The sequence below is a fragment of the Acanthopagrus latus genome, chromosome 23 (genome assembly GCF_904848185.1).
Source record: "Acanthopagrus latus isolate v.2019 chromosome 23, fAcaLat1.1, whole genome shotgun sequence".
In the NCBI taxonomy this organism is placed as follows: Eukaryota; Metazoa; Chordata; class Actinopteri; order Spariformes; family Sparidae; genus Acanthopagrus; species Acanthopagrus latus.
This window is the reverse complement of record NC_051061.1, coordinates 6373839-6390035: the sequence shown is the minus strand read 5'-3', so window position 1 is coordinate 6390035 and position 16197 is coordinate 6373839. Positions and strand designations below refer to the sequence as shown.

Below are 16197 nucleotides of genomic sequence, written 5' to 3'. Positions count from 1 at the left end.
AATGTGAATATTTTCTATGAAAATAGACTGAACATATTTGTGTTATGGACTAAACAAGAAACTTGAAGTGAACATGATCACCCTGGGCTTTGGGAAAACACTCATCAACATGTTTTTTTTCAAACAACAACAAACAAAATCAATCAGTCAAGAAAATCATCAACAGATGAGTCAACATTGAAAATAATCATTGGCTGCAGTCCTAAATCAGTCTTCACTTTGAACTTTATTACTATGCAGATGTGGAAAAGGAAAGCATAGAAAAGAAAAATATAGTGAAGAATATTTTTGGCTTTGGGTTGGACAAATAAATGCATGTTATATGTGGGAAACAATGGAAGCTGGAGGTGTTAAACTATAGCTTCCAGTATTTTAGTTCCAGGTTAAGTTTAGCAGGATAAAGCAGAAGAACAGAGAAATAGAAAGGAGATCACAAAACAAGTGCACTGTGTCACAGTTGGGCAGCAAAACAGTAAACAAGGCAAACAGAAATGAAACGTTGGTTGTCTTTGTCAAAGAAAGCAAAAGAAAAATGTTTAATCTTTTTTTGTCTCAGTTCTTTGTGTGTCTGTTGCTTTGTATGCATGCGTCATTAAATGTGTTGCTTAACAACAGAAAGGCTTTTGTTTTTCTCCCATCCTTTTACCACAATTATACCATTGTGTTCCTCCCATTTCCATCCTCTGTGAAGGTCTTATCTCCCTTCTTTTCCAGCTCCCTTCTTCGCACTCTCCTTCTCCATTTATGCTTGGCTCTCATCTCGTCCGCCTCGTATATTTTGGTTTAATCAAACATGTCTCGGAGCCTCTCCTAGCGCACATGGGTTTTGATCTGCTTCACAGAGCAGCTGGGCTTGGGCTTGGCTCTCTCTCTCTCTCTCTCTCTCTCTCTCTCTCTCTCTCTCTCTCTCTCTCTCTCTCTCTCTCTCTCTCTCTCTCTCTGTCACTTTCAGACTCTCTGTTGGTCTGTCTCCCTCCATCTCCAGCGTTGCCCCACACTTTAACACTGCTTGTTCCTCTGTTCGCAAAATCACTCCTGTACTAATTGCTTCTCCTTCTTCTCCTTAGGAACTTGTATTGTTCTCGCTCTCACTGTCCATCATATGTACTATTTTTTCACAGCTTTTGCACTTTAATATTTAATAATAATTTGATTATATCTACACTGATGCAATAGTTTATTATAGCTGTCATTAATTAATCTACCCCCAGTGTGACAGGATTTACATTGTTGTTTGAAATTCTTTTTATGTTTTCATTTGGTCATTTATTTATGTTTATGCATGAATGAAAAGCTTCTATGTTATAATTAATTAATAACAGAATTTGCATTAAAGCCTTCTGTAAATTAATCCAAACTCCAACACTTTTTGTGACTCTGTAAGGCTCTCTGTCCACATATCTCTTATTTCTCTTACACTTTTTCCACAGAAACTCAGCCTTTCTACCTCAGTCTCTTCCCTTCTCTCTTCCCCTTTAGACAGATGACCTTCTACCTGCTGTCTGCTGTGCTCAGGAGAAGTTATTCTTAGTTTTTTTTTCATTTACTTCCTCTAACACATCAAATTATTTCATTTGCTCCCTGGTAGCCGATCTGAATCCATTTATCTTCAGGGCAATTTTCCCTCCAATGCTCTATCGTGATCTGTAAAATATTCTTCTCTTGTGGTTGAACAGATCCAGTTTCCCCACATGATCATGTATATATCATCTTTCATTTTGTCTAAACCCTCTGTTTGTGCATGTGTGAACTATCTCCCACCTTTGTCCTCTAGCGCCCATGCTGGAGCACTTGTTCTCGGCCTTGCGTTACCCAGATGAAGCACTGAAGGCTGCGGTGCTGTACGTATGGCTGAAACTGCTCGGGACAGCTGGGGGCTTGGCAACCCACTCCTTGCCCACTGCCATCAGAGACAGAGTGTGTGTCCTGCTGCTGCAGAGCTTGGCCAATGCCAGCTCCCCGCAACTCATCAGCAACTGTGTTGGTGAGGAAAAAACATGTGTCACTTAATTTATTTATGTGTGTATATATGTATGCATGTATGTATGGATGTCAATTTCTAATAGGTTCAAAAAATGTTCAAACATTTAACTAGATGAGGGTTGGTTAAGATGAACTAAAACAGAACAATATAGGAACTTGTGATGACAGTAACTCAGACTCAGATTTGATGTTTAATTGTTGTACAACAGATAAATATTTATAATATTCAGTCATTTCAGTAGTCAAATACATTTGTAATTAGCTAAGTCAGGATATATTCTAACTTAAAGTATTCTTCCTTGAACGAAAGTTTTAATGACCACACAGAGTGAGTTTTTGACTTTTGAGCCCGTTTTTGCTTAGTAGAAATGTACATGTTTAAAATTACTCTTTAGAAGTTTAAGTTTAACTTAAATGATGCAAAAGCATATTGGCCTCATTTGATTTATTATGCACTGGATAGAGCAAGCAAGACTGAGTGGGTATCGTCTAAAGGTTTGAAATTGTTGAGATCAGTACAATATGCATAGCTTAAGCAGTCAAGAAAAACTCTGGACTTGTGAATCCAGATAAGGGGAGGATGATATTAAAATGGAGAAAAATTTGACCTGAGGGAAAGCAACAAATTTGTTTGAATTTGTTGTCATGTATGAAATACAGGCTCACTTTCAGCTGCCTGGGAGAGAATAATGATGACAATTAAGGTGTGCACTTAGAAGAGGAGTAAAGGACTTTATAGCGTGGCTGACAATGATGTTCATTTATGCTAAAACACTGTCATAAAATGTCAGTGTCTTCATAAGAGGTCTCCGCAGGTTTGTAGTGGTTATTGATAATGGAACGTTTTCTTTTTGTTCATTTTTTTTAGAAGAGCTAACAGGTTAGAAAATAACACACCTATCATGTTTCTTAGTGATAATCCATGATTTAAAAAGTGAGGGATAACACTGAGATGAAAGAGCACTACTACTTTGTAGGAGTTTTGACCTACAAGGCTAATTAGCTTCGGTGATAACTAGATGAGGTCTAGTTATCTAAAAGGAGACAGTAATTTTCCTCGAGAAATTTGAAGTTGTTTTATGAACGTATTAACTTGGATGCACAACAGACTTGGAATTGACGTGGAAGGCTGGTTTACCTCGCTTTTTAGAGTAGTTGTAGTTGAGCTTTTATTATTGTTGTTTGTATCATTTTGAGTTGATTAAATCTTGATACGTTTACCCTCACCAGCCTCAGTGTGAACCGCATGGTGAAGAGATTCAACAGGATTATTATTATTTTTCTTCAGCATGCAAGTCATTTCCATGGAAAGAAAATGTTGTTTTTCTAATGTTTAAAAATGATTTATTGTGTTTCATTATTTTGTCCACAGGAGAAGGAAAAGAAAATAGAATCCATGCAGCCAGGCAACATTAATTGTTAACTAGCAAACTTTGAGTTCTCATTTGTGTACAACATGTATTTGTCCCACAGTAATATCTTTCTGTGAAAGTTGGTTGTGTTCATACAGCATTATTAGAACTTGTTACCTGACTTGACTTTTGTAAACTAAAGAAATGGCTACAGATTTGCAGATGCACACAGATTGTGAACGATCTCCCTACTATTTGTATTATCATTGTAGAGGTTGTCTGATATTTGTAAGTGTATAAACTCATTTCTTGAATTCGCCATCAGTATCTGTTTTCAGACCTTGTCTTTCATCTGATAGGCTTGCTGTGGCTGCTGGTACAGCAAGGAGAAGCTGTGTCAGTTCTGATGAACAGCCCCAGCAATCAGATCATGTGCAGTGAGAACCAGAACAGCCACACCAACAACAGCCAAAACCAAGAGCAACAGTCCTCTGACCATTGCCCTCTGCCTCTCATACTGAAAAAGGTCTCTGTCCAAACATCCTGCTCCAACCCCCAAGACCCACATTCTGGCACTGATGATTATAATAACAAAATGTTCTAATCCTGGATTAATGTGCCTTTGAATAGGGTCTCGGGGAGGGTTTACCCTGGACAAATATTTTCTTTACATGCCTGGGAAATCATTGTGTAGAATACATTTGGTTAGATGTTCTCAGTTATGACTCCCATTACAGCATAACATTTTCTTTTCTTAGATCTGCCAAAGTTTGGATTTTTTTTGAATAGTTTTTACTGACACTAAATCATGCTTGCATCTCATTTACCCATATTCATCTTGGGGGTCACTCTGGCTTCAGTGCATTATTTATTATTTACAGATCACATTAACCTCACCTATAAAGGTAGTATTGTAATAATAGTGTATTTTAATTAAACCCAGTGTGTTTTCCAGTTGTTGCTGAGTGGTGATGAGACGTTGCAGACGGCCAGTGCAAAGTGTATTGCAGGCATTCTGGTTCATTCTCCCAGTCAGTGCAGCGCTCCCTTCATTAAGGCTGACGTACCTGGTGATACGCACACACAGACACATAAACACAGTGGCTGGGATATGCTAACTATACAAGCTGTTGCTGTCTTTGATTTGTCCTCTACAAATAATTTCCTCTGCTTTTTTCTGCATTCCCCTCTGACTCCCTCTCTTTTTGTTATTTCTTTTGCTGTCTCTCTGTGTATCTCCCTTTGTTCTTGTTTGTCTTTGTTGCTTTCTCTCTTTACTTTTATATCTATCTTGTCATCACTGTAGGAAAGCTGTTTGTGACCTTGAATTTCAGAATATAATGGTTTTTTTCAAAGGGAATATTCCCATCCTTTACATCCTACATTTGCAAAGAAACAGTACACCCTGTTTTGCCCCTGAAGAGTATCAGTATCGTACCTTGGTCTCTACTATTGCTTTAGCCCCTCACACAAGTTCTCATTTTATGTCCATCTCTATTTTCCTGAATAGAGTTTCTGTTTGACCGTCTGGCCAGTAGTAGCAATGAGGTGCTCCTGTGGTCTGCCTACAGCTGTTTAATGTTACTGACAGAAGACCCACTCTTCTTCTCCCAGTGTCATTCCGTCTATGGTGAGATCACTTCAAAAAAACTCCAGAGACACCATCATATCATGCCATTATATATATACGAAAGTCTGCTTTGTGGTATTCTTCTGACATTGACAAGGCATTTTGATAAACACTCCAAAGTAGAAATATAGTTGTTTGGCTGTGCCTCATATTTCACTGAAGTCTTTGAGGCATTTGACTCACAGTTACATTTCTACACAGAGGAAACTATGATTTTGTTGAGATAGTTGCTATATGAAATGTGACTTTCACAGATCTGATCCAAGCCACATTTGGAGGTGGTTTGAAACTGTATTCCGATTAGATTTATACAGATATGTCTCAGTCCAAACACTCTGGCCACTCAAATTGTAAGTGTTTATTTCTTTTAATCAGTCACAAGGCTACAAACAATTAAAACAAAACAATCTAGAATATGTCATTAATTGTGAAGTGGGGACAGTCTGTCTTCAAGATCTGATTTAAGAGACAAATCTGATCTGACCTCAACCTGGACAAAGCCTAAATCACAACAGAGCCTAGTAGAATGAACATGCAACATGCACAAATGTCCTTATTTTGCTTTCCTAATGAATTATGATATTTTTGACACACAGATGCATGTGTAACATATGTGTTGCCTTTGATGTGTTATCCATTGCAGTAGATGATTTATTTGAAGTTCTAGTGCTTAAGATATTTTTCAAATTCTTCAGCAATTCCACTCCTGAGAAATAGTTTAAAGACACTTGCGTACCGCAGTCTTTTAACTTTATTTACAAGAACACAGAATATCTGGTGTAACCACTCATTATGCTATTAAGGTCTTGCTCTAGTTCACTATAAACTTGAGATCTACCCACAAATGCTGTGTAACAGTTAATAAGAAAGTTGGTGTGTGTGTGTGTGTGTGTGTGTGTGCGTGTGTGTGTGTGTGTGTCTGTGCATTATTACATTATTACATATTACATGACACTCATATTAATGAAGGCAGTCACTGTAGGCTTTAGTGTATTTGACATGTGTCAAGGCACTGTCATAACTCTGGCACTGAGCTAGATTAGACAAATATGTGTGGTGGGGGAGAGAGGGGGTCTCTCTGCCTGATCATGTACAAAGTTGAGTCATGTATTTCTTTGACACCATGAGTGTGTTTGTGTGTGTGTTAGGTATTGAGTCCCTGGTGCGCAGTCTGAAGGAGGCTCTGCAGCTGACCAACCTGGAAGTACCAAAGCAAGGTCTGTTGCTTCTCACTGAGATACTGGAGAGGTAAGACTTTTTTTTTGTTTTGTATTTTTTTGAGGTGTCTCATAGCCAAAATTATTCCAATGAACTTGAAATGCAACTCCAATGAATAATCCTGCACAGAGCATCAATTCAGCATCAATTCAGTGTTCGGTGCATCTGAGCACTGAACTGATGCTGAATTGTTGCCACTACACCTCAGCTTCTCTTCACTTCCTACAGAGCACTGTCACATCACAGGAGGTTAGACAAAGCTGCAGCAATTGAAATTGATCATGGACTAATTAAGGCATCCTAGTTGGCTGCAGCTGTCTTCCATAATAACATCTTTGTTTGTAGGTCCCTGCTACTTGCACCTGCTGTTATTTTTACACCTACAATATGTACAGTATCTTTATATCTGCAGGGGGTGTGGGTCCTCTTCCAGTTCACCATGTTGCACTGCACTGTTACTACAGTAGGCTAGAATGGACAAACCATCACTTGATGGGACCTTATGGGGAGGGTGAAGTGAGAAGTGGTCTGTTTTCTGGAATCTACAACACCACAGTTACGTGACACAAAACCCCAAGTGTCTTAAAATGTGCTGGTTGTTCAGAATGATCCGCAGACACCACAGTAAAAAAAAGTTCTTTGGAAAATCTTTTCAGTTGAGGAAAAACTTCACTTTAGTCTATACTATGCCTTGCTGAATAAAAATATGTTATTAATTTGACGTTATTATCGTGCAGTGGTTTGGAGTTTCAAGCGGCTCAGTCATCATTGGAGAACCTGCCACTTGATGATACATTGTAATATTATTCCTGCACATATACCATTCTTCTCCTTTTCATTTTCATTTTCATGGCATTTAAGAATATACTACATACAAACTGCAGCACACTCTTTTTAGTGTAAGTTGCAGTTGTAATGCTTATGCATGTTAATGTCATTAAAACTACACTCACATTTATGCAAATTATTTTTCCACCACTTTATGCTTGTATACAAACTGAGCAGCATGTGTAGCTTCAGCTATACTGACACAGAAACTTGACCTCCTGTAAAACATTTTAAGTACTGCACAGTGCACTGAGAAGTTTAATTATGTTTGAATTAACTGTCAGTTGGCTTGTAGATGAAAATATATCATGAGCCAGTAAAACACTGTCATATTTCTGCAAGGATCACACATTTTTTTAATGGAATGTTCCGGCCGTCACATAGCAATTCTACAGGGGATAAGAGATTTCAAATGACAAGGGGGGAATTTGTCCTTTACGATGAGTAGAACAGTAACAAAATAGCTAAACCAGAGCTCTTAAGTGCTGAACAAGCCAAAGTGTGTGTGTGTGTGTGTGTGTGTGTGTGTGTGTGTGTGTGTGTGTGTGTGTGTGTGTGTGTGTGTGTGTGTACATGCATGCATGCATGTGCTCGTGTATGTGTATGTGTGCCTTTATGTGCACCCATGTGCTATTTAGGATGTTCTATGCAACCACTGTTGTGGCAACAGGGAGTCAGTCTGCAGCTGTTGTGGCGCTGCGTCATGGACAAGAGACGCACTCTGATGATCTTTGTAGCACCAGTAGGTTAGCAATATTTGTTTATTATGTGTCTCTGACCTGAAAGGGGCAGACAGTAAGTGCCTTAGTGTAGGTGAGCGAGACAGAGGGAGGGCACCAACTCATCGCGACAATAACAGACGCTGCTGATTTTGGCACAGTGAGCCAAAGAATGATAGATCAGGCAAAAGAATAGACTGTCAGCTTTTTGCTTTTATTGACATCCATGTCACACAGCCATACCAGCAAAATTCCTGAAAGGCACTCATTTTCTTTTGGCATAGCTCTAACTGACTCATCTATGATATACACAGTACGTCTTTTACCTGTCTTCATCTTTCATTATTTGCTTTACAACACTGATTCCAGAATCAAGATGTCTTGTCTAGGATGTCCTTATTTTGCCGATCAGCAATGATTTTTCATTGGCACTTATTTAATTATGAGAGAATGCTTTGTAATTTTTTAGCATTTGATTCTGTTTACAGGCAGCCCCCTAGCGTGCGTCTGTTCCCCAGTGCTCCAGGGTTTGTGGCAGTTTCAGAGGCTGTAATAGCTGGAGTATCCTGCTCCTGCCTGCTGGTAGCTACACAGGCTGCCCAAGCTGCCACCGCCCTGTTTAGGTATACACAAACACACATGCTGTAGATAAGTAAATACAGTTAGTCGCATATTGCCAAGGACACTTGTGCAGTTACACCTTGAGGATTCTCATGTTTCTCTAAGGCTCATTCAATTCAGTTACTCACAGAATGAATTAATTTATCGTACATGTGCATGTACAATACACACAACCCGGATGTATATTGCACATTGCGCTCTCGCACCTTATGTTCCACTTACCTCTGCAATTTATGTATATTTTATTTTATTTCAATATTTTATTTTATTTCATAACTACTTAAGCATATTATTGTAACCAACCACTTAAAACAATCACACAGTGTTGTATAATTTGATGTCTCTGCTTCCCTTGTCTAAACTGCAGCCACTCTTTAAATTGTCTAGACTGAACCACCAGTCCAGACCAGTCCAGTACAGGGAGACTGAGGGATTGATAGAGGCCATCACTAACAGATTCTCTGAGCTGCCTTTACCCCCTCCTGCTCATTGTCGAAGCTCTGTGAGTTTGTTACTAAGAAACACAATTCAAGAAGTATTGGTGTAGAGGCCTGTCTGTGCTGTTTGTCTGTTTCTATTGTGGTGAGTCTCCAGAGAGAGTTTTGACTTGTCAGTTCCATTAAATACAACACTGACATGTGCAATTGATGCTGTCTAGCATCACGTCACAGACTACATATGTGATTGACATGTTCGATCAAGGGGAACTCATTCTCCCGTGAAGGACTGAATGCCTCTTTTTCTGTTGTTTTATGTCATAGTTGTCCCTCACTGCTGCCTTCAGTTTCAGACAGGAAATCTGAATCCTGTCCACAAACTGGAGCATGGCACATGTACCAGAAGCAGTGATGTGACTGTCAGATATGACTTGTTGACATGAATTCGTATTCATAATTAAACAATACATTTATTTCACTGAAGCACAATAGATATACAAGATTCAAAATTGTCTTTACACCAGCTTTCAACCTTAAATTTTTTTTAGTGGTGGTCTGACAAAAAGTTTACATGTATAAGAGAAATTCGTTCTATATTTATTCACCCTTGTGCTCTGATGGAACACAAGGGAAAGCAAGGTGAAGTCCACAAAACATTTCTGGAGCTTCACAGCAAAACAACATTGCCACATTGCCACATTGTAACAACTGAAGAAGCTGGGGACTTGTTTTAAAAAGTGAAAAAACAGCCTGCAGAACCAAAAAAATGAACTGTGAAAATAAGATGGCTCCATAAAATGTGTCCACCGTCTAACTCAACTCCAAAAGCCCTGCAATCCTAAATGGATTTGACTCATAGACAAGCTTAAACTTGCGTGAACCCAGACTTCAGACTGAGCCCCTCATGCTAAATCTTTTTGTTAAGCAGCTATAGTGAAGGTTCCAGCGTAAAAAAAAAATGGTGTAAATAATGTCTTTTCAAATCAGTCTGAGATTTAAGGGCTTCAGGACACAAGCCAGATGCCAGACAAACTTCATGGAGCTATTTTTATTTTTACATTTTGGGTTATTCATCACTTTTTGATGTGCCCCGCTACCTCAGTTGTTAAACAGAATGCTGCACTGTGTTTTGCTGTGAAGCTCCAGAAACTGACTTCACCAGATGTCCCTTGGCATTGGGGTGAGTCGATAATAACTGAAATGAATTTTTGGATGAACTATTTCTTCAGTGATGTTTCACTGTTTTGCATAAATCTGTGGATGATGTGTTTTGATAAGATGATCATTTTCTTTGTGTTGTGATATGATATTATCAGCTTGTCCCTTGCTTCTTTTCTACTCTCTTCTCTCTCACCATCTTTCTCTCGATTGTCCTGCAGGGGAGTCTGAAGAGGTCTGATCGCAGCAGGCAAGCTTCTAAGTCTGAGGGATATTTGCTCCAGGCCCTCATCTGTTTTCAGGCCGCCTGCAGGTCAGCGCCCTTTCACTGGGCTCACTAAGTGCTCAATCTCAACAAATATGAGCGTATGTCCTAAGCCACAGATTTGCCACAAGTATTGTATTACATTCAGTCTAATATGTGACATGGCAAATATGACTGTTGTTCAGTCTTTGAAATTAATATTTCAGCACACCAGCAGACTTTTTTAAATTAAAGTGTAAATGAGGAAGTTTGTAAAATCCCTTGTATGAATGTGTATCTGCATATCTGTGTGTTTGTGAGTGGATGTGTCTGCATTATTGTGTTTCTCTAAGGTTTGCTGAGGAGTGTGCATCAGAGCCTCTTCTGAAAGAGAACACATTCACAGCTCCATCCAAACACAGTCATGCTCATGACTCACTGGAGTCTCTGTGTCAATGTCTTCTGCGCTGCTGTGACTCCATCTGGATACCCACTGTCATTGTGAGAGCTGGGAGCAAGCACACACACACACACACATATGCACACAGGCTCACATCTGGTTCATTAGCTATGTAATCTTAAACTTCTCTCTTGTAAAAAACACTTGTAACAAACACTTGAGAAAATGATTCTGCAATTTGTTGCATCTCTTTTCTAGGTCACAATGACTGATGACCATTGTGGTTCCTCTAAATTAGTGTCGTAATAAGCAAATTACAGTTTTTCTCGATTGTTTACACACAAAAACTGGTACTTGAGACCCATTGACCACAATATGTAACTCATGCACCGACCCCCTGAACCAATTCTGCTAAACTACAAGCACAATTCCTGCTTTACACTCAAATTGCAGTTCTAAAACACACTTTTTTCAAAACACTACACACAATTCTCTGCATTTGGCATAACTTTCATGGAGAAAATCTCTTGTTTTCACAAGGAAGACACTGTCATTCAAAATTCTAAAGTCAATTGCCCTACTATGCACACTGACTCCTCACATGGTCAAACACCTGTCACACAGTTTTACAATTAGCAATCAGAGCTTTAGCATAAAAGGCCAACATAAAAGGCTCTTCTGCTTTGGAGCAATGGATGCCAACACTGGAAACAGAGGCAGAGTCAGAGCCAGAGGAGTGAGAGTAATGAGAATAGGTAAGAAATCTACTCTCACTAGAAAATTGCAGTACTGCATATCAATACAGTACTCAATGAGTACAGTAGTACAGTATTGCCTGTGGACTGTTCTGTTGACCGTAAAAATACAGTATGTTTCAAGTATTTGGGAAATGTATTCCTACTTTGTATTCCTACACAGTATTTACAGTATTTTACTATTTGTATTGCAGAACTGAAAGATTACCAACACAAGGTGGATAAAATATATTTGTTACCGCGTATTTGTGTGTCCTGAGTATAAAAACAATATTCTCAAATATTTTACAACACAGTCATGTATGAGCTGTAACACTGAACAAAAAAAAGGCCTAAGTCATTATGATCAAAGAAGAAGTGTTGTCCATTCATTATAGTGTTTTACATTGAGCACATCAGTGTTCAACTGGTTCTTCTAAATGTCTATTCATTTGATGGTTTGTGTGTGCCATTTGAAAACAAAATACCATTTTGAGAAGAAATAACATTGTTTTGAATGTAAAGTTTCATTTTGCAGGAGAATTGAGGGGTTTTGCCAATTGTGTGTGTGATTTTTGATTTGTGTGTAGAGTTCTGAGAGTATGGGGCATGCTTTCAGAAAATGTGTGTAAACAATCGAGAAAAACTGTAACACCACCTTTTTTGTTACTAGTTTTGTGTACACAAAGACATTTGATCCTTGATTGACCTATAATATATACTTTTTCTAAAATTAGTTCTATTTAAGGTTAAAAACAATCATACAATAATAGTACGGTAATTTGTCTGTGTTTTCCTTTCTGTGTGTGTGTGTTTGTTTGTGTATGTGCACGCTTGTGTGTGCACATTTAGAGGATGTGTGAGCATGCACCCAATGCTCAGATACTACAATACTTCTACTCAATTCTTTCTGCCCAGTTCACCCTCCTTCCATCTCTGATGCCTGTCTTTGCAAATAAACTAGGTGAGTTGCATAAAACAGCAAGTGTCCCATGATTTAATTAGATTGTATCATCATACATTTTATATTCTTCCTTCATGGCAGTAAACTGGCGGTGTGTTTTCTCTCTTGTGTGCACTTGCTCATTGCCCCTTTGAGAATGGCAATCCTGATGTTGGCACTCTATGAATATTCTGCCTTAACTGAGCAGTTTTGACTAATGCAGTTAACTAGAATGCAGACAGGGTGACTGTCCCAGCAGTATTATATGGAAGGGTGTATGAGAAAGATACACAGCACTAATAACAGAGACATATTAAATTCATATTAATAATATTTAATCGATGTGATATGTGCAATATTACAGAGTTAGAGGGATGTTAATCTCACTATAAAATCACTAAACGCTCCAGATTTGTTTAAAGTTCTGACATGGATATTATGGGAATAGGTTGCATGTTTTAGGAGAAGCTGTTGTTTTTATGCACTTCGGTACTGCACACAGAATTTCGATTTGCTTAATAAGCTCCTTAATGAAATAATACGTGAAGACTTTATAGTCGACTTATTCTAAGTCGACTTATTCTAAGATGATGGATCAGTTGTTTGTCTGCCAATTTCTGTTAGCTGATGGATGTCCATGTTAAACAGGAACAAAAGATAGATTCTGTGTAGCTGTGATGAGACTTGTGAGATCAGTAACTGAGATACAGTACTTTTTATTTCAAGCTTTAAATTTCTAACTAAATTAAATCAACACAAATAGACAGATTTTCGCTCTAGAGCTCAGTTCCCAGTTAAAGACCAATTTAATTGAATTATCCCGTAACATATTGTATTCTCCTCTGTACCACTCAACATTTCTATTTCTGTATTTAAGTAATGTTTTTTTTAAATAAGAATCCATACTGTATGCAGTTAAAAATCATGCCAGAAACGGCAGTGCTGACAGTTGATTCTGCTCTCATCAAAGATAGGGGCTAAATGCCTGAATGTTGACTTGATGAAATTTCATATTACTATAGGGGAAAACTCAGCAATCAGTCCAGAGCTGGCAGTCAACATGATGAGTCTCAGTTATTGACAGGAAACTTGTTGCCTTGGGCATCTATCCACATTACAGAGCAACTTTAAGCAATACACTTTTCCATGGATATGGCTGAGCAATACTTTGGTATATGCCCATGAGAGAGTAAGTAAGTAGCTTTATGCAAATTAATACTTCTCTCTAATAAGTGAGGACTGGTGTCTAGCCAAGGCATTAAAAACAGCTTTACAGTATAGTATATATATATATTTTAATTTTTTAATTTTTTACATATAACCAAAATAGGACTGTCCCATTACATGTATTAGGGCAGGGGGGGCAGGTTGGGGATCATGAACTGAGACTGCATCATGTTACTGGTGTCTAGCATAATGATGACAGGTGTCTCTCCGCCTTTCTTTCCTCTTATTTGTCCCCTTTTCTTCTCTGTTAGTTGAGTACTTTGAAACCAGTACAATGTTGTACCTCAATTATCATGTTTTCTGTGATGTACTGTGTAGTTTTTGTTTTGAAAGGTATATTATATAGGGTAGATAGAGTACTTATTACCAATTACCAGCCTCTCCCTCAGTTCATGCTGTCTCATCCTTTCTTTTATCCTGCTCTCCACCTTCTGTCCCCTTCAGCATCCTCTGGTTTCTACAGGCTGGCTCTGGAGCACAAAGGGCTCCTCTGTGCAGGTAACAGGTACTGTACAATGTAACCTGAGGACACACACACACACACACACACACACACACACACACACACACACACACACACACACACACACACACACACTTTAGCTTGTTAAGCACACAGCCTGTATGTGTGGTTCAGAGGGTTGAGTTCTTATGATCATTACCTGTTAGAGTGCATTGAACAGGGACACCATTCATATGACTGAGGCATCTGTCATTTCTAAGTCACTCTGTCTACTTTTTAAGCCAGTTTTCTCAGCAGTGTGTCTGTCTCAGAGCGACAGATCTATAGCTTCAAAGTCTACAGTGTGTGTTTGCATGAGTGTGTGTGTGTGTGTGTGTGTGTGTGTTTAGAATTTTCTGTTTTGTGTACATAAGCATATGCTCTTTTGGTGGTGTATATGTATCTGTTTGTGCTTTCGTGTGTCATAAATGCGGTTGACTCTGTAGGCTTTAGCCCTCCTGCTCTGAGCTGTAATGAAACTGAACTGTGCCGTGCCTCTGTTTCATATTTGAAAGGACAAAGTCAAGACACATCCTGTCCTTTGTCTCACAGTTCATTCTTTACTGTTTTGGCCATGCATTGAAATGTATGTTGGCTCTGTTTGCCTCATTCTTTCTTTATTTCTGCTGCTTTCCTCCTTTGTTTTATGACTATATGTTCTTTTATTCATTTTCATTCTAGCTGACACTTGTGCGTTTTCCTCCCATTACCAATTCTTTCAGGAACCCAAATCTGAATGCATCTGCCTGTGGTTTTCTGCAGAAACTCAGTTTGTGTCTGCTCTCCCAGTCAGACCCTGCTTTCGGCACCTATCAGCATGGTATGCAAATGCACACACATACTTTCACCACATGCAGAGCTCCATGCAGCACAAGTACAAACCCTGTAGTTTCTGTCAGCTACCAGGCAATGATGTCATGCTGCTAGTTATCGGAGACGTCTCTGAGACAACTGAACTTAACTGAACAACTTTGTTGAATAGTGTTGAATAGAACTGTTCTGTTTTGTGTAAAGGTCAGGTCAGATCAGGTCAAATTGTTGTTTTTTGTTGGCCAGATATACATTTTTAATACAAATATGACTTTGTTCCTTTCTTAATCCCTGTCATCACCTGTGAATACCTACACAGACACATTGCCTTGACTTAGTCATTGATAAAATAATCACTGGTCATTGATATGTGATATTTTGGCACTGAGATTTGTATTGTTGAGAAATACAATTCCAGCGGTTATTGCTCTGAGAATTGTTCACCTGGGAATATGGATGGATCAAGGTAATATTGTAACAAGCACAATCAAGCTACTTGACATTTATTTTGCCTTTCTGGATGAATCAAACAAAATTGAGAGCTTGATGTTGGGAAAATTGTTTGTTTTCAAATCACTGGCATAAACTGACAAAAGTATAGTACACTTAAAACAGAAATATAATTACTTTTCTCTTGTTGCTTGCTCCCTCTCCTTTTTCTCATTATGTTGAATATAAACATCAATAACATTAAGGCAACATTATGTAGGAATTAGCAGTTTGTGTGATTTGGCGCCCCCAGCAGTTTCTGAGTCCAACACAACTGTTGTGAATACAAATCCCAGGTCTGTAACAATTTTAAAGACACAATATTGGTTTGTTATAAGTAGGTGTAGAAAGCCATGATTTTATTCTAGGTAAAAGGTACATTTAATTTGGTAATTTGTTGATATAATTTCCAAGGAAACACCAGATGTTATGTGATAAAAAAAAAATATGATAAAATCTGTGAAAATAAAGCGAATGCAAATAAAGCTTTTATTTATCACCCCATCCATTGTGCAGAATGAAAGGAATGGACCTAGAAGCGGTCACTGTAAACATGTTGAATATATGAAATGGTCTTGAATTACTGTGTGTGTGAAAAAGCTGATGCAAAGTCTCTTAAATGTCAATGGACATTGTGACAACACAGATAACCTGTCCAATTAAGGAGCATTTCTTCTGTTTTCATCAGACAGAAGTGCATGTTATTAAAGAAAAGTTGAATAAAACATAAACATTTTGTTGGAAACTGCAGTTGTTCCCAGGAGACGTGATGTGAGTAAAATACTTCTTTGAGGTAATGAGATGTAAGAGTCTTACGAGTAGGTGTGTAGGTGTGTGTTCATTTGTTTATGTGTGTTTGTGGCGGTGAATAATGAGTTCTTTGGAGCTAGACTACTGTTTGT

General features: G+C 38.4%; 1 protein-coding gene across 6 annotated transcripts in view; it reads left to right on the top strand.

The window, feature by feature from the left end:
- LOC119013439 (meiosis inhibitor protein 1) overlaps positions 1 to 16197 on the top strand; it is a 50947-nt gene that overhangs the window by 7423 nt on the left and 27327 nt on the right. For 5 of the 6 annotated variants that reach the window (XR_005072748.1, XR_005072749.1, XM_037087978.1 and 2 more), the window contains 12 exons: positions 1775 to 1984; positions 3695 to 3861; positions 4279 to 4405; positions 4846 to 4965; positions 6114 to 6213; positions 8219 to 8353; positions 8739 to 8853; positions 10168 to 10259; positions 10544 to 10691; positions 12177 to 12288; positions 13939 to 13999; positions 14719 to 14816. Coding sequence is in view for 4 of the 6 variants with exons in the window: in XM_037087978.1 (XP_036943873.1) it covers positions 1775 to 1984; positions 3695 to 3861; positions 4279 to 4405; positions 4846 to 4965; positions 6114 to 6213; positions 8219 to 8353; positions 8739 to 8853; positions 10168 to 10259; positions 10544 to 10691; positions 12177 to 12288; positions 13939 to 13999; positions 14719 to 14816 (1485 nt within the window). In the remaining 2 variants the exon portion in view is untranslated. The remainder of the gene's footprint in view (positions 1 to 1774; positions 1985 to 3694; positions 3862 to 4278; positions 4406 to 4845; positions 4966 to 6113; positions 6214 to 8218; positions 8354 to 8738; positions 8854 to 10167; positions 10260 to 10543; positions 10692 to 12176; positions 12289 to 13938; positions 14000 to 14718; positions 14817 to 16197) is intronic. The other variant, XM_037087977.1, reaches the window with a different exon arrangement.